At 45.4% G+C, this 18562-nt stretch overlaps 1 protein-coding gene across 1 annotated transcript in view; it reads left to right on the top strand.

The window, feature by feature from the left end:
- EDC4 (enhancer of mRNA decapping 4) overlaps positions 1 to 18562 on the top strand; it is a 2017057-nt gene that overhangs the window by 857883 nt on the left and 1140612 nt on the right. The window contains exon 11 of the mRNA XM_044082055.1: positions 10200 to 10320. Coding sequence (XP_043937990.1) covers positions 10200 to 10320 — 121 coding nt within the window. The remainder of the gene's footprint in view (positions 1 to 10199; positions 10321 to 18562) is intronic.

Below are 18562 nucleotides of genomic sequence, written 5' to 3'. Positions count from 1 at the left end.
TGGAAGACGGATCTTTAGGGATGGCAAGGAGCAAATTACATGAAAATGAAAATCAAAATATGTCTGAATTATTCAGCGTTGTATAAGAAAGGAACTGGAAGACGGATCTTTAGGGATGGCAAGGAGCAAATTACATGAAAATGAAAATCAAAATACGTCTGAATTATTCAGCGTTGTAAAAGAAAAGAACTGGAAGACAGATCTTTAGGGATGGCAAGGAGCAAATTACATGAAAACGAAAATCAAAATATGTCTGAATTATTCAGCGTTGTATAAGAAAGGAACTGGAAGACGGATCTTTAGGGATGGCAAGGAGCAAATTACATGAAAATGAAAATCAAAATATGTCTGAATTATTCAGCGTTGTAAAAGAAAAGAACTGGAAGACGGATCTTTAGGGATGGGAAGGAGCAAATTACATGAAAATGAAAATCAAAATATGTCTGAATTATTCAGCGTTGTATAAGAAAGGAACTGGAAGATGGATCTTTAGGGATGGCAAGGAGCAAATTACATGAAAATGAATTGTGTTTGTGGGGAAATTACATATAGAATAATGTTTAGGGTAAGGACTGAGGTTTAAGGGAAGGAAGAATTGCTTCAGTTCTGTCCTGAAAGGCCATTTGCAGTGGAAGTGAGGTGGAAGTAATGCACTGGATGCCTGATATGGGTGTTTTAGACAGCAAGCTGACTTAAAACAAACAGCTTGTAGCATTTACCAGATGTCTGTTTTCATCTCAGGAACATCAATCTCCTCAGTCACCTTTTTCCACAACAGGAAGGTCTGAAGGTAGAGTATGCCCTGGACTACTGCAATGCCCACATGTAGGGATTTTAAACTATGTACTTGATTTTATGTAGCTAGTGCAAAACTCCACAGGCCATCTGTTTACTTGGGGTCACATATCATCCTCATCTTATGCTGGTACTATGTGAACTTGATGGCTACCTATCCTATAGTGCATTACTGCAAGTTTGTAGTCTTGGTTTACCTTGACCTTCATGAGTTAGATCTCCTCGACTGTAAGATCTTTTTGCGTGGTACCAGACACTTTGTTCCCAGCCCTCACCACTTAGGGGCAGCTAGCAGTTCCAGTAGTATGGCTTGAATTATGTGGCTTTGGCATAGTTGTTGATTTTAAGTGCTCCTTAAAGAGGAGTTATCCATATGATCTGCCTTTTCAGTTGATGTAGTGCTCCTCGAAATTTACATTGTACTTTAAACTGTTCAAAAAGTAAAGGGAATATTTGTTGCTGTTTTGTTATTTTTGTATGTACTTGTTATAATCCTTTAGTTTATCCTGCTGATGTTTGTTTTCATGCTTAAGCATGTCTGTAAACATCAGCTGAACTTCAACTCAAGTGATTGCCATCCTGGGAATGCCACTTGTGAACCTGTGTGTGATCCAGATCCTGATGACAATTGCATTAGACTTGACTGAGAGTGGTGTGCACAAGAACCCTGAATCGTTAGGAAAGGGAATGACCATGACAAATTAGTCGGCCTTTGTTTATGCAGTCCAGATGTTACTGATCTGAAAGCTGGAGGTGCTACTGGTGGTCACAGGTGCCACTGTGGTAATGTGGTGGATCAAAAGCAAGGGGTAGCTTGTATCAGTTATGCACACTGACTATGACGATCTGGAACGTGGTACACAAGCATATCATGCCTTTTACATTCCCCCAGGACAAAGCTCCTTAGCGGACTCCTTGATCACATTTCCACCCCACCTACAAAAATGGAAACTAAACCTAAATAGCCTTCCACATGTTATTAATGAGACGAGACCTCCCACAGTTGGATATGTTGGACTCTTCCAAGGACACCAGTTTTGACCCAAGTAGTCCTGCAGGTGTACTCTAGCACTAATGTGTTTCAGTCCTTTAGAAGAAGGAACTTGTATAAACCTTCACCCCACCCCCAGGGTCCACCCTAGTACTTAACAAGATGGAGATAACTTAATACTGATGGCATCCTTTTGGTCGAGACAGCACTAGTTCTCCCAGCTGATGCTGCCAAGCATGGAAGAAAAATCTACTGCACCTTAATTCTCACAGCTTACTGATTCAGCAGAGTTCCAGAAACCACACAAGATGTTCTTCGTGTTTTACTGTTGCAGTCATTACATTTGGGTAATCTGCTGGCATGTTGCCCTCAGTCGGCCTGATTAACAAAGTCTTGGGTCCTGCATCGGTTGCTCTCCCTTCTTCCATGACGTCAGGTCGTCATGGGTATAAAACATGCAGCCGACGCCATTACATCAGTCTTTCTTGCCACGCGGTGCCCGAAGCAGAAGCAGATGTTCTTCGTGTTTCACTGTTGCAGTCATTACATTTGGTAATCTGCTGGCAGATTGCCCTCAGTCGGCCTGATTAACAAAGTCTTGGGTCCTGTGTCGGTTGCTGTCCTTTCTGCCATGACGTCAGGTCATTAGGGATATAAAACATGTAGCCAACGCCATTGCATCAGTTTTTCTTGCCCCAGATGTCAGGTGCCCCCCAAATGGGGAGCAAAATATATAAATAATTTTAAACACAAAAATATATACCTGCAAACAAAAGCAAAACCCTGAACCTGGCAGCCTGGCTAATTACCTAATCTTTCCATTACCATCCCTCAGTGAACAAGTGTTGGATGTCATTTTGGAAGCAAGGAGACCTAGCAGTAGAAAATCCTGTGCTGAAAAATGGAAAAAGATTCTGTTCATGGAGCCAAACTCAAGGGATGGGCACAGCAGTACCCAGTTTACCTTAGATTCTTCAATACTTAACTGAGATGCTTCACAAGGGCCTTTCTTTTTCCTCCATCAAAATTCATGCCTCAGCCATTTCAGCTCATTACAACACAGAACCACCCCTCTTCTCTCATCCACTGCTTAAGCAGTTCCTCAGAGGAGCCAAAAACTTAAGACCACCCAGGACAGCCCCAACTCCAGCCTGGGACCTTAACTTTGTATTGGAAAAACTCACTCTACCTCCTTTTGAGCCAGCTGCAAATGCAGAGTTAAAATTCCTTTCTTGGAAAACAGTCTTCCTCTTAGCAATCACTTCAGCAAGAAGGGTATCTGAATTACAGGCTCTTATGGCAGTGGAGCCTTTCATCATCTTTCATGCGGACAGGGTGTCCTTCATGCCCAAGGTAGTATCCAGTGTGGCTCTTAATCAGTCCATTCATTTGCCAACCTTCTTTTCTAATCCACAGAATAAAGGGGAACGTATACTGCACTCCTTAGATGTGCACAGACAACTTAGGTTTTATTTAGACAGGACTAAACCTCTAAGGAAATCTGAACAACTGCTGGTGGCATTTGCTGCAGGGGCAGAGGGGAAGGCCATTTCAAAGCAAACCATTTCTAAATGGATAGGCCATTGCATTCATTTCTGTTATAAGCACCATGGAAAACCTACCCCACAGGAGGTAAGACCACACTCAGCTAGGGCTGCATCTACCTCTACAGCCTTTCTCAGAGGTGTCCCTACCAGGGACATCCTAGAAGCTGCTACCTGGAGTTCTGTACATACTTTCACCAAGCATTACCATTTGCCAATTTTCTCTAAATCCAGAGCTGGCTTTGCCACTGCAGACTTGCAGGGCCTTATAGCTGGTCCAAATGCTATCTAAATTCCTCCTCCCATCCTTAGCTTTGGGAATCTATCCAAATGTGATGACTGCAACAGTGAAACATGAAGAACATAGTACAGTTGTGTACACTTAACATAGATTTCCGAGTGTATTCTCTGTTGCAGTCCTGGTTACCCTCCCTCCCTCCAGTCCCCTGACTTCTTTTGGCTATACCTCTATTCTCCTTTGCTATGCTTAAAAGCTTTTTGGTGTATTTACTTTTTTGTTGGAGGGGGGGGCACCTGACATCTGGGGCAAGAAAAACTGAGATAATGGCGTTGGCTAGCTTTATACCCCTGATGACCTGACATCATGGAAGATGAGACAGCAACCGACGCAGGACCCATGACTTTGATAATCATGCTGACTGAGGGATACTGCAAGCAGATAACCCAAATGTGATGACTGCAACAGTGAATATACTCGAACATCTACATTTATGGTAAGTGTACACAACTGTAATTTATCCCACTCCACAAGGAGGGATGCACTTTGGATCCCGGCAACTACCATCTCATCAGTCTGACAAGCCTGATCTGCAAGGACAGGGAACGCATTATCATGGAACTTATAAACAAAGACATTGGCAACTTTCAAACACTGGACCCCACCCAGTTTGGGTTCGTGAGGGGCCAATCTTGCCTCCTGAACCTGAGTGACTTCTTCAAATCAATCTCCAGAGCTGTGGACTAGGGTAATGTGGTCCACACAGCCTATCTGGACCTCGCCAAGGCCTTCGACACCATCCCCCACTCTGGAATCATAGATAAACTTACTAAGCCTGGCATAAATCCCTGCGTCACTCGATGGGTTGCCAACTGGCTTACTGACAGAACCCAGACTGTAAAAGAAGCCGACTCCAAATCCTGCTCCAGACAAGTGACTAGTGGAGTACCTCAGGGTTCAATCCTGAGAACGCTCTTGTTTGGCATCTACTTCTCTGAAGTACAGGCCAACACTAAGGGACTCTGGCTAACAAAGTTCGCATATGGCTGCAAACTGGGAGCCATTATTGAATCCCCATATGATGTGGATATTCTACAAAAGGGCCTTACAGAAACAGATGCTTGGTGCCAGAGCCATGGGCTGAAGCTTAATGCCAAGAAATGTATAGTTATCCCCTTTGGGAAAAACCATGTACCCATGAATTACCACATAGGTGGCAGTACACTAAACACCGAAAAGTGTGAAGAGAGACTTGGGGACACAGGTGGACAGTGGCCTCAGCTTTGATAACCACATCCCCACAACAGTCAGGAAATCCTTTTATGTGACACACCTCATCACTAAGGGCTATTCATCCAGAAAAAAGGAGGTCATTGTCCCACTGTACTCATCCCTCATTAGACCCATTATAGAGTACAAAGCCCCGTTTGGTATGTACCTCACAAGTCATCTGCAACAGCTGGAAAGGCCGCAGAAATACCTCACTAAAAGAATTACAGGCCTAAAGCAGATGCCCTATGCTGACCATCTAAAAAATCTCCAGCTGTACTCTGTGGCATATCGTCTACTCAGAGGCGATCTCTGCTTAACATACAAGGCCATGTCAAACCCTGAGCTGTTGGACATGCTCCACTTAAAGAAATCCCAATCCCTCAGAGCCTCACGCACCAGGGATCTAAACCTTGTCATTACAATGAACAAAACATGCTGGAAGGATAGGTTCCTGACCCAGAAACTCCCCATACTCTGGAATAAACTGCCCGTACATGTCAAGCAGAGCGCCTCCTTGTCCCTCTTCAAAAGGAACCTTGACAATTGGATGGGAGATAGGAAATTCACTCTGGGGATCATGCCAGTTGCCCTGCTAGATAGGGGTCCATGGAAGTAAATACTGTGGGAAGAAATATCCAGGGAATTGTTATGGCTAGGCTTTTATAGGCCCTTGGGCCGATAGCGTAGTACCAACCTATGATATGTTACCCCCAATAGTTTTTTTCAGGACATTCTGTGGGGAGTCCTTAAACTTATTTAACTCCCCACATTCCCCCCCCAAAATGTGTTCCTAATGTCCACTCTTATTCCTTTGACATCTCCAACATCTGCTGTCTGCTTGAGGAAAAGTTCTGTGTCTACTTGGAGTATAAAAGTTTTGTTTGTGTCTTTCGGCTTTTCCCGGTTAGGGGTCGCCACAGCGGAACTCCGGTCCGCTAATGATTGGTAGTGGATTTTTACGTACCAGGTTACCAGCCCTGACGCACAACCTCCAACGAAGGCACGCCCCATTCACGTATGCCTCCACACAGAAGATGCTCTAGCTGAGAATCAAATGGGGCAACGTCTTGCTATGAGGCGACAACGCTACTGCAGCACCACCACCGCAGTACCTGTATAAACATTTCCATGCAAATATCATGAATCCCCCAGACTTTATTGCATACATGGAGGCCTTACAATTTTCCTTTTATAATTTGTCTTTCTACTTTTTCCCTTACAGTCTCTTAATTCTCTCTGATCGAATCTCAGTTATGGAATATTTTATAAGCCCTACTAATTATTACTTTCTTAGTAGCATCTTCTTTTCTTGGTCCATTAAAAACCTTGCCAGAGATGGTCTTTGATTCAGTCCTTCTGTCTCTCTCTCCCCACCCCCCTCTCAGTGTAGTCTGCCACCTGTCCCTTGTATGGAAGGTAATCTCCAAGCTGCAGATTAAACTACTGCTTGGCTTCTTCCCACTCTTTCACTTTTCCCTTCCAACTTACTTGCTCCCATTAATGTGGTTCCTTTGTTAGTTTCCTCCAGTTTACTTCTGGTCATCTTTTGCTTATTTTCTCTACCCGTAGTTGTATGTATTCCTATTTGCAGAATCTGATTTCTCCACTCCCTTGCTGGTTTGACTTTAGAATGTTTGCCACTTAGAAGCTCTTTATAATTATTTCTGTTTTCCTTAAGGGCTTCCCTGCAAATCCCTCATCTCTCTGCATCCCTTGTCCTTCCATGTTGTACCATCATCAACGTTTCCCTCTGCTTGTGCAATGTTTATGAAGTCTCATTTGTGTAGTGTTAAAGTATCCCTTCAAGTTAGGCAGTCCTAAATCTCCCCTGCCGCCCCATTTAGTGGGAAGACTCCGCTTATCCCACTTTGTGCTGCCCTCTTCCTTACCAGGTAAATTCCCTGCACTTGTTATTAATTATTATGCACAACTTTTCCTTTGGTGATGAATGTACACCTGAGCGGAACTGCAAGCATTTCACTCCTCCTCTCTTATTGTCCATGTCAGTGCCATCAATTTCTCTTATTGTCCATGTCAGTGCCATCAATTTCTCTTATTGTCCATGTCACTGCCATCAATTTCTCTTATTGTCCATGTCAGTGCCATCAATTTCTCTTATTGTCCATGTCACTGCCATCAATTTCTCTTATTGTCCATGTCACTGTCATCAATTTCTCTTATTGTCCATGTCAGTGCCATCAATTTCTCTTATTGTCCATGTCACTGCCATCAATTTCTCTTATTGTCCATGTCACTGCCATCAATTTCTCTTATTGTCCATGTCAGTGCCATCAATTTCTCTTATTGTCCATGTCAGTGCCATCAATTTCTCTTATTGTCCATGTCACTGCCATCAATTTCTCTTATTGTCCATGTCACTGCCATCAATTTCCAATCTTTGTTTTTTGTTTTTCAAATCTTCTGCTTGATCTATTCCCACAGATTTTTGGTTACCATAGCAGAATCAATTTAATCCATACACATAAACATTTCATCTTTTGGCGATCACATAAGTGTGGACATTGTTGAATTAGTTCATTTTAAGGCAGATAATTTACCACTATCACCTGCAATTTTCCAGCATTTATTTTATATCTTGAAAATACATAAAATTGTCTTAAATGTCCCACAGCACCTTAATGTCATATTCAGAATTTGTCAGGTACAGAAAAATATCCACAAATAGCTAGTTTTTCTTGAGCACCACAGCAGTTATATCCCTGAATTTGTGAATCCATTATCTTTTTTAACCAGATCGCTCCTGTAACAAATAGGAAAGGGGAAAAATGACATCCCTGAGTGGTCTGTTTAAACTCAAGTTATCAGAAACGACTCCTCCCACCTTTATTTTTGCCTGTGATCCATCATATGCATTCTCCTTATTTACTGTACTATTCAGGAATGCAGATCCTAGCATGACTTCCCCATAAGCCCTGTTAAACACTTGGTCTGCCCCCAACCTAATCAACAATAGTGGAGTTTATTTACAATCAGAATCCCTCAGAATCATTATTGTCAAATGGTTGTCTGTCCTTCACAAAGACACACTGATTCATAACCTGTCAGCTGTGGTAGTATTTCACCATTCTCTTAGCTAATATAAATGCGAGTACTTTGTAATTGCGATTTAGAATTGGATAGTTCAGAACTTGACCTTAATGTTTGCCATGGAAAAGTTTTGTCTTCTAAAAATCTGTTGTCTTTGAAGTGTTCCTGCTGTCAGTGAATTATGACCCACAACCAGTGGCATTGTCTGTCTGGTTTTAGAGGGAGCAAGTCCTGTAGCTTTGCCTTAACTTCTGGTGCTTCACACTGACCCCCCTCATTAAAAAAGAAGCTCAAAGCATAACTCATCTCTTTGAAGATGTCTGTGAAAGGTGGTGTTCTCAGAGCAGAAAGGTCCATTGTATGATGTAAATCTTGATAACCAGAGTAGTCTGAAAATGGAATTGAGTTGGTGGCTGGATATTGGGCACATTACTTTGCCTACTGATTGTGCCTAAAACCAAGTCACATTATTCACAAGTATCAAATTAGCTGCTGTTTCATTTGCAAGGGATTGTGCTGTTTGATGACAGGAGGTTCACCCCAGCATTTTGGGGAAATGTCCTTGATGCCTCTGTCTCCTTTCTGACATTTGAGTGCTAAGTGTATAACCCTGCCACAGGACAGTAGTAGTTATTAACTAGTCAGGAAGGATGGAAAGGAGGGAGGGGTCCTACACCGTGGTGCATTCTTGTCGAGGCCGGGGAAATGTGCAAACATTTGTAGAGTGCTAATTGGTGGTTAATGGGTAATGTCCTTGTTAGTATAGCTTCAGTATCCTGGGTACAGCCTCAGTATCAGTGTACACACTGTCACTAGAGGGTATAGACTATATACCTTGAAAATCTAATGGGCTAGCTGTGGTGATGTTATTACACAAATTTTCCATGGAGTTCAGTTTATGGTATTGTTTTTTATGTGGTGTAGACAAATCTGCTCACTCAATGTTATTTGTTAAGCTTCCTGGCATGACATGGTGTGAGGGTTGAGGAATGTTTGCCAAAATGAAATACTTTAAAATATTACAAGATTTGAGTTAGAAGAATCTAGATGCCATGGGAAGGTCTGCAGCATAGAGCAGAAATCATTAGTAAAGCAGCTAAACCAAGATATAGTGTAGATCATGGGAAAATAGGTAAGCTCTGTAGAAGTTAGTATGTGATAAATACTTTTGAGTTGAAGTTCCATGAAAAAGAGCAACCGAGTGTCAGACCCAGTCTTTTCAGAACAAAATAAAAACTAAAAACTGTGATAGACAAGAGTTGTAGAGATATAGTAATAAAGCTGTGTCTCCAAATAAAGATACTGTGCAACAAGAGCTGCCCCAAAAGCTAGAGTGCATGTCCAGCGTAATTAGGCCTTTTCATTCTCGGTATGTTGCATTTCCAGAGTATTCAGCTTGCAGTATAGTTTTCATGGGGTTTAGTTAGACCTTGTCTTCTGTTTATTTATTAGCTATCGGAATGACTGCAGAAGGGGGAAATCCTTGTCTTCTGTTTATTTATTAGCTATTGGAATGACTGCATTAGGGAGAAATCCTTGTCTTCTGTTTATTTGTTAGCTATTGGAATGACTGCATTAGGGGGAAATGAAATTGATGCGATACCATTAAAAAAAAAACTCGTTGCCATGTTTGATGGTCCTTTACAACATGTCCTCTCCCCTGCAGTGCATTCAGGGTTGTTTTTTGAATGGACTGCCAACCATGGGCAGATAGGTGTCTGTGAGGGTGAATTTTAGGCAGTGGGAGTGGAGCAGGAGTCAGGGCTGGAGGTTGCATGTTTAGTAAGCATGAGCAGCTGTAAGCAGATGCAAAGAAACCCCAAGGTAGACCTCTATTGTGTACCATGTTGCATGTAGTATAATACAGTTCATACCGTAGTACAACAGGGGAGCCAATTTGTCACCTCAGAGTTTGCTTGTAAAAAAATATGAGCCAGAATGCAAAAAGAAAAAAAAAAAACTGCTGTCTTCATTGGAAGATATTTAATTGTGTGTGTTTTTATTTTAATTATGAGCTGTTTTGTGTTTGAGTGTTATTGCTGAGGCAGTTTTGAAGATGTTGAATTAGTGGAATCAGTACATGTGATGTAGGCTTTGGTGGTATGTAGGTTAGTATTTGGATTAAACTTTGAGAGGACCTGATGCCAGATGACCACATATTTTTTCAGCTGCATGCTGATAATCACAGTTAATGTCATGTTATGTGAAGAATTTTGCTTGTGTTGCTCATTACTACTGTTATTTGCCCTGCTGTTCCTTAACACAAGTCCACTAAAGTAATTTTGTGTAAATTTTCTTGCATTGTTTTTAGGTTTTTGCCTGATCCTTTCACTTCCTCATCGGATCAGTTCACACAGAGCGTATTGCCTAGTTTGAAAGTCAGTTTGGACCTCTCTGCTTCATACCTCATTCTCAGTGATGTGCAACGAAAGGTAGGCCTTGAAAATGTTCATATGCTGATGGTCAGGCAGACACACACACACCTTTATATGTGTATGACTGTATTTTTATTGTTTAACAGTAATCTCAGCTTGAACTGGTGTATTGTAAACTCAGTTTAGTCTTCCTTACATTTGTTACATGGTGGAGTATGACTGAAACCGGACACTTTACTGGTCCTGTTTTACTCTGTGACCATTGTTTTTCTACTGATGGATTCTGTTTTCATTTTAAATGTTTTAAAACAACTTGAGAAAAGTGTTCTTCAAAGTTAAATTGGAATGCCTGGTTTCACATCATGACCAATGATCATAGAAAGTCAGATGTGTGCCTATAGAAATTACAGAGTATAATTGCAGTCCCTGGAATAACGTAACTCCAAGTGCAAATGTAGGAGAAGGTAGACCATATTTAAAGTTTGATGTACTTGAGTGTTCACCCTTTTCCAAAGTTTAGTCGTCTTTACGTTAGTATGTAAAGTTGCAGAACCCACCAAAAATGTTTTAGTAGCATAACTGTGAATTTTGAAATTCACTATGATTTTGTTTAAATCAGTTTTGTTTTGGGGGCATTTGGCACCTGCAGTTACATACACGCATACATAAAAATACTTCAGTCACAGGCATTAATGTCCTTCTAGCCTGCCAATATACCAACATAGTTGTTCCCATAATAAGTGTTCAGGCTGTTCTTAAAAATATCTGAACTAATACTTGCTTTAATATAATTTAGTAGTCTGTTCCATACATCAGCTGCTGTCTCAGATAACCAGTTAGTACACTTCTGTTTCCTACAGAATCTTCTATATAGGTTGTTTGATTCATAGGTAGGTATTAGGTTGTCGGCCCTAGGGCCTATACAAGCCTAGCCAAAAAGGTACCCTGGCTTTCGCCACCCAAGAAAATTATTTTCCTGTGCCCCTGTCGAGCAGAGCCACAGAGGAGATCCCCGGGGAGAATTTCCTATTTCCCATCCAATAATCAAGATTTTTCTTGAAGAGTGCTAATGAGGAGCTTTGTTTGATATAGATATGTAGTTTTTTCCAGAGTATGGGAAGTCTCTGGGACAGGAATCTATCCCTCCAGCATGTTCTGTTTATTGTGGTGACAAGGTTTAGGTCCCTAGAACGTGTAGCTCGAAGGGATTGGGATTTCTTTAAGTGGAGCATGTCCAACAGCTCTGAGTTTGACATAGCTTTGTATGTTAGGCAGAGATCGTCTCTGAGTAGGTGATATGCGACTGAGTAAAGCTGGAGTTTTTTGAGACGGTCTGTGTAGGGCATCTGTTTGAGGCCGGTAGTCCTCTTTGTGAGGTATTTCTGCGGCCTTTCCAGTTGTTGTAGATGTCTTGTGAGGTACATACCAAAAGGGGCGCTGTTCTCTGTAATGGGTCTAATGAGTGATGAGTAGAGGGGAACAATGACCTCTTTTTTTCCTGGATGAGAAACCTTTTGTGATGAGGTGTGCCACGTAGAAGGATTTCCTGACTACTGTGGCTATGTGATTATCAAAGGAGAGACTACTGTCCACCTTTGTCCCAAGGTCTCATCACACTTTCGGTGTTAAGTAGACTACCACCTATGTGGTAGCTCATGGGTACAGAGTTTTTGCCAAAGGGGATGACAGTGCACTTTTTGACATTGAGCTTGAGGCCATGGCTTTGACACCAGGCATCTGTCTCATTGAGGCCCTTTTGTAGGATGTCCACATCGTTAGGAGTTTCAGTTATGGCTCCTAGTTTGCAGTCATCTGCAAACCTTGTTGGCCAAAGACCTTCTGTGTTAGCCTGTACTTCAGAAAAGTAGATACCAAACAGGATAGGACACAGGACTGAACCACTGAACCCTGTGGTACTCCACTTGTCACTGGTCTGAAGTCGGATTTGGAGTCTGCTACTTTCACAGTGTGGGTTCTGTCAGGGAGCCAGTTGGCAACCCATCCTGTGACATAGGGATTTATGCCTAGTTTAGTGAGTTTATCTATAATTCCAGAGTGCAGGGTGGTGTCAAAAGCCTTAGCGAGATCTAGATAGGCTGTGTGAACCACCTAACCCTTGTCTACGGCTTTGGCGACTGATTCAAAGAAGTCTATCAGGTTTAGGAGACATGATCTGCCTTTTACAAATTTTCTACTGCTTTTTGATAACCCCAAACATTCCAGAGGTAGTTGTCTTTAAATGCCCTATATACTTGAATAAAGTCTCCTCTTAAATATCTGTATGAGACAGTGTACAATTTTGGGTGTTTTAGTCTTTTGTAATAACTTAAATTTTCACATCTGTGGATGCTCTTGTTATATTTTTGCTGTACTCTTTCCAGTTTACTCATGCTTGTTTTCTTATAAGGTTTCCATATTGTTATTCCGTACTCAGGTTTGGGTCTAATGTAATTAACAAACGATGACTTCCTCATTTCTTATTTCCTAGACTTTATAAATCTTTTTATAAAATCTATAGATCTGAAGTAGGAGATTCATTTGTCTGCAACCTGTGGGTTATGGATCCAATATCGGATCCGAACCGGCATGGTTTACCAGCTATGGATCCAAGCTCTCAGCTCCTCCCCTCACCCATAATGCCCTGCTCTACCCTCATGACCCCAGATCTCGTTTGCCGCACATGGTGACCAGATTGTTTTTCCAGCTCTCCAGCTAAGTGATAGTTTCTGTGTTTAAATTGTGAAATTTAAATAATTTTTTGGTTGATTTGTATGAAAGTGTAGGTTTCCCTTTTTGTATTATTATTCTTTTTAGAGTTTAATCTAAAATTTATATCCCTCCCCTCGCTGGCAGCGTAGTGTGCGTGTGTTGGGCCTGTGAGTGATTTTGTTTTAGTTACTTACCTTAGTTACAGTAACTGTTATTTGTTAGCTTGGGATGTCTGAGCAGCCCAAGGCTATTTTCTCTAAATGCTCCGAGTGTGGCCATAAGCTTTCCCCAGCTGATGGCCACACTCTGTGTGTTAGATGCCTGGGGGTTGAACACCTCACATCTGGATGTTCCATTTGTACAGGGTTCAACCCCAGGACATTGAAGGAGCGGAGGTCCAAGCTTGTTTTGGCGGGCCTTTTGCCGCCGGACTCGGCTCCGACCTCCGCTCCTTCTGGGGTAACCGTCCCCACGGTTATTCCCTCTCCGGCTCCCCCTCCTGGGACTCAACCTCCCGCTTCTGGTTCGGAGGAGAGGGACGCTAGAAAAAGGGACCGGAGGGAGAAGCACCATAAGCGGCGGGCTGAGACCTCTGTTTCGGCTCCGCCAGCCAAGCGGGCTTCTCCCCCGGCTCCATTGTCGGCTGGATCTCCTCCTCCTCGGCTCCGGTCTCCAGTGTGTTTTTCACCGGGACCTGAGGAGGAGGAGACCCGATCTCCGTCGAGGCTATCGAGGAGGCACTCAAGGCATACCTCGGTAGCCTCGTCGAGATCAACGTACAGCCTATCGGATGCTGATCTGGACCGGATGATGAGAAGGTTCATCCAGGCCCAGATGCAGATGGGAGTGCTCCTGCCTCCCCTGGGGGCAAGCTCGACCCCCTTTTTCAAGCCGATTGCTCCTTCTCCGACCCGCTACCCGGGTTTGGAGCAGTTGGAGCTGAGCAGCTTCGGAGCCGGGGGTGGGTCGGCGCCGATAGTACTTGGTACTTCGGATCCGACCCTGCCCTCGAGTGCATCGGATCCGACCTCTCGGAGCCTGGATCCGAGCCTCGGATCCGGGGATCAGTGCTCCTTGGCGCTGTCTGTGTCGGAGCGCACTGTCCCTTCGGATCCGGCGCCGGCGCCGGCTCGATCCACTCTTCGGATCCGAGGGGAGCCGATTGTCGGATCCTTTGGTCAAGTCGGCTCCTTCGGCCTTTGATGTAGTGGAGAGGGCCCTGTTGAGGGTCTCCGGACCCCCGGCACTTGTTTCGGCTCCGTCCCGCGCTCCCTCTGCACTGGGTCAGGCTTCCACCATCTGGCCCTTGGGACAGCCCGCTTCTGTGCCCCAAGCTGTTCCCCTGGAACAGGTTGCTGCTTGCAAGGAGTCCTCTGACAGCCCCCCAGAGGATGTTCCTCGCAAGCATACGTGCAAAAGGAGGCACATTGACTCCCCCGAGTCTCTCACGGAAGACACGGATTTGGAGGAAGGGGAAGGCTCTCCACGGTCACCCCCCAAGGATGTCTCATTTGGAGACATCATGGAAATGCTCCGTATGGGGGGGGGTGGTCTGCCCCCAAGTCTTCCTCGGACGAGTCCGTGTTCTTGGAGGCATTTGAAGCGGGCCCGTCTACCTCTTGGGTGTCCCCTCCTGCCGACCCCCTGGTGGACCTCATTACCACCAGGGCATGGAAGGAACCGGACACCGTGGAGCCAATCCCTAAGAGGCCTGACAGGATCCTCAGCCCTCCGTCTGACCATGCCCATTGGAGTAAGGGGCCTCCGGTAGATGCCATGTTGACGGCGGTAGCCACCAAGAGGGAACTTGCTCAGGAGAGTCCCTCAGTCCATCCCCCGAGCAAGGAGTCTCAGATGATGGACCGCTTGGGGAAGCGGATGTTTAGTTCAGCAACCTTCTCGGTAAGGGCGCTGAACTACCTGGCACACGTTATTAGGATGCAGCGCGATCTCATTAAAGAACACGCTGCATCTCCCCCAGAGTCCATGTCGGAGGAGGACAAAGTGCTGCACTCCACCCGCATGGCCACTCTTAGATCAGTTACCAATACCTCTATGCGGCTACTCTCCCATGCAACGGAAGGCGCCGCTAGAGCCGCAGGGGCAGGTCTAGTCACTAGACGTCAGGCCTGGCTCCGTCATTGCGATTTCTCTGAGCCCTTCAAAGCGTCATTTTAACGCCTTTGATGGTTCTGCCCTTTTGGCAAAACCGTCATGACACTTTGACCCAGAGCGAGAAGGACGGGAAGACGCTGTCTGCCGTCGGAATCCGCTTCTCTGCACCCCAGAGGCCCTATTCTAGGAACCAAAAGGGTCAGAAGAAGATGTGGTTCCGGAAGTCGCAGCAATCCCATCCTGCTCCGGACAACCAGTCCTTCCGTGGCAGAGGAGGACAGGGAGGACGCCGCCCTAGATGCAGAGGGGCTCCCAGGAACTTCGGGTCCAGAGAACCCTTCTCTGAACGGCCCGCGCAGCAACCCTGAGGGGTTGCCCGGCTGCTCCACTCTGGAGGCAGTCGGGGGATGTTTTTCAGGGCACCTAGCGGCATGGGAGTCCATAACATCAGACCGCTGGGTTCTCCAGATCATATCCAGAGGATACCGCATCCCTTTTCGTCACTTACCAAAATTGAAGAACCTCCCAGACGTTCCACCCGGTCAACGGGAGGCCGCTTTGGCAGAAATTGGCCATCTGCTAAAGAAAAGAGCCATCCAGCCCGTCCCCCCAGACCAGATCGGATCAGGGTTCTACTCCAGGTTCTTTTTAGTGCCAAAAAAGACGGGGGATCTAAGACCAATTTTAGACCTTTCTCTCTTGAACCTGGCAGTTCCCAAGGAAAAATTCCGAATGGTCACTCTGCAATCTATTCTCCCCCTTCTGGGAGAAAATCACTGGATGTGTTCCATAGACCTCAAAGATGCGTACTACCACATCCTAATGGACAGGCGCTCCAGGAGGTTCCTCCGCTTCGGCTGGGAGCCAGTCACTACCAGTTCGGGTCCTTCCCTTTGGTCTCACCACAGCCCCCAGGGTGTTCACCAAAGTATTAGCAGTGGTAGCGGTCCACCTGAGGCTTCAGGGGGTGCAGGTCTTCCCCTACCTGGACGACTGGCTCCTTACCGCCCCAACAAGGCATCTACTACTATTGCGCGGAGACTCCTTTCTCCATCTTGCTCCCAATCTGGGCATTACTATAAATACAAAGAAATCCAACCTGGCGCCCACACAGCTCTTAGATTTTATAGGGGCCAGGTTAGACACAAGGAGTTTAAAAGCCTTCCTCACTGCGGACAGAGTTCAAAATCTGCAGCTCCAGGTGCGGGCCATTCTCCACTCAAGTTCTGTTCCGGCGGAGTTGGTCCTGAGGGCTCTAGGGTCCATGGTGTCTGCTATAGCACTTCTTCCTCTCGCCAGGCTCAATATGCGCATCCTCCAGTGGACTCTCTTAGTACAGTGGTCATACCTTGCTCTTCCTATGCATCATCCCATTGCGATCAGCAAGGCTTGCAAGCGGTCCCTCCTGTGGTGGCTTCACTCACCAGATCTCCACGGAGGCCGCCCATTTTGTGCTTCTCCCCCTCTCGCCACGGTGACCACGGACGCCTCCCGCCTCGGGTGGGGGGGGGCATTTTGCGGGCCGGACCGTCCAAGGCACGTGGAACGATTCAGAGACCTTACTGCATATCAACGTTCTAGAGATGAGAGCAGTGCTCTTAGCGTTGCTAGCACTTCAGGACTTTCTTCGTTTGGGAACAATTGCGATTCAATCGGACAACATGTCTGTTGTCTGGTACATCAACAAGCAAGGGGGAACGAGGTCTTACCCTCTTTGTCGAGAAGCCATGAGAGTTTGGGAATGGGCTATCTCCACCAACCGCTTTCTAATAGCAACGCACATTCCGGGTCGGTCCAACATCCTGGCGGACAAGCTCAGTCGCACCATTCTGACCCCTTACGAGTGGTCTCTCAATTTTCAAGTAGCGGGACGCATATTCGCACGGTGGGGAACTCCTTCATGCGATCTTTTTGCCTCTCCCTCAAACACCAAGTGCGACAGTTTTTTCGCTCTGATACCTCCTCCAGGAGGTTCCCCAAGAGACGCTCTGGTGCATGCTTGGCCACCCGGTCTTCTGTATGCTTATCCACCCTTGCCTCTGATGCTCCAAGTTCTTCAGAAAGCCTCTCGGCTGGGTTGCAGAATGATTCTCATTGCTCCGTTTTGGCCTCGACAGATCTGGTTCCCCTTCCTAAGGTCTCACTCGGTGAATCCTCCTTGGATTCTAGATCCCATTCGGATCTGATATCTCATCCATCCTGCCTATCTCCTCCGAACCTGGACAACCTGAAGCTGACCGCTTGGCTGCTCCAGTTCCACTCTTGATCAGGACTCCCGGTATTTCGTCACCTGTTAAGGCGATCCTGGTGGCAGCTCATAAACCGTCCACTAGGAAAGTCTACCGCAGCAAGTGGAAACGGTTTTCTTTGTGGGCGGAGCGGCAAGGCCTGAATCCCTTCACAGCTCCTCTCCCTTTAGTGCTTGATTTCTTAACCACTCTTTTTAACGATGGTGCCAGCAGTTCCACAGTCAAAGTACAACTTGCGGCAATTTCACATTGGTCATGACTCTAGTCCACTTATGTCAGCCAAGTTGTGTAAAATTTTCCTTAAAGGTACTTTCCTTCTCAGGCCCCCTGTAAAACAAGCGGTTCCTCCCTGGGACCTTTCCTTAGTTCTCCAGGCCTTGCCCCCCCCCCCCTTCGAACCAGCGGCTACGGTAGATCTCAAATTCTTGTCTTTCAAGACTGCCTTTTTAGTAGCCATTACATCGGCCAAGAGAGTTTCAGAGCTTCAAGCATTATCAGCTAAACCTCCTTACTTGGTCTTTCATCCGGACCGTGTTTACCTGGGGACCAACCCGTCCTTTCTTCCTAAAGTAGCTTCTGAAGCAAACATTAATCAATCCATTAACCTCCCTGTTTTCTTTCCTAAATATGAAAACAAAGGTGACTACAAGCTTCACTCCTTAGATGTTCACAGGCAACTTAGATTTTATCTAAACAGAACGGCTGGTCATAGGCAATCCGACCAGTTGTTCATTTCCTTTACTAAATTTAATTTGGGCAAGCCAATTTCTAAAGTCTCTCTGTCTCGCTGGATTTCACAATGTATCTTATTGGCTTATCAAGCTTCAGGAAGGCCCGCACCGGAGGGTGTACACCCATTCAACCTGGTCAGTATCTACCTCGCAGCCTTTAAGGCTAGGATTCCTCTAGATTATATTTGTGCAGCAGCCACGTGGGCTTCATCTCATACTTTTATTTCCCACTACAAGTTAGATCTTGCATCTAGGGTAGAGCATCCTTTGGCTCCGGTGCTCCGGAATATCCTTCCATGATGGCCGCCCAAGATTCAGGTAGCTGGGGACTCTGTCCCACAGGTTGCAGACAAATGAATCTCCTACTTCAGATTTAGAAGTTATGTACTCACCATAACGTTCCATCTGAGTAGGTGTATTCATTTGTCTGCAACCATCCCGCCCTCCTATCCCCCTGGCCTTTCAGTTTCCTGCATATTATGTGTTACCCTTTTC

The sequence above is a fragment of the Protopterus annectens genome, chromosome 8.part1 (assembly GCF_019279795.1).
Source record: "Protopterus annectens isolate FY-2018-M chromosome 8.part1, PAN1.0, whole genome shotgun sequence".
Taxonomy (NCBI): Eukaryota; Metazoa; Chordata; order Ceratodontiformes; family Protopteridae; genus Protopterus; species Protopterus annectens.
This window is presented reverse-complemented; position numbering and strand designations above follow the sequence as displayed.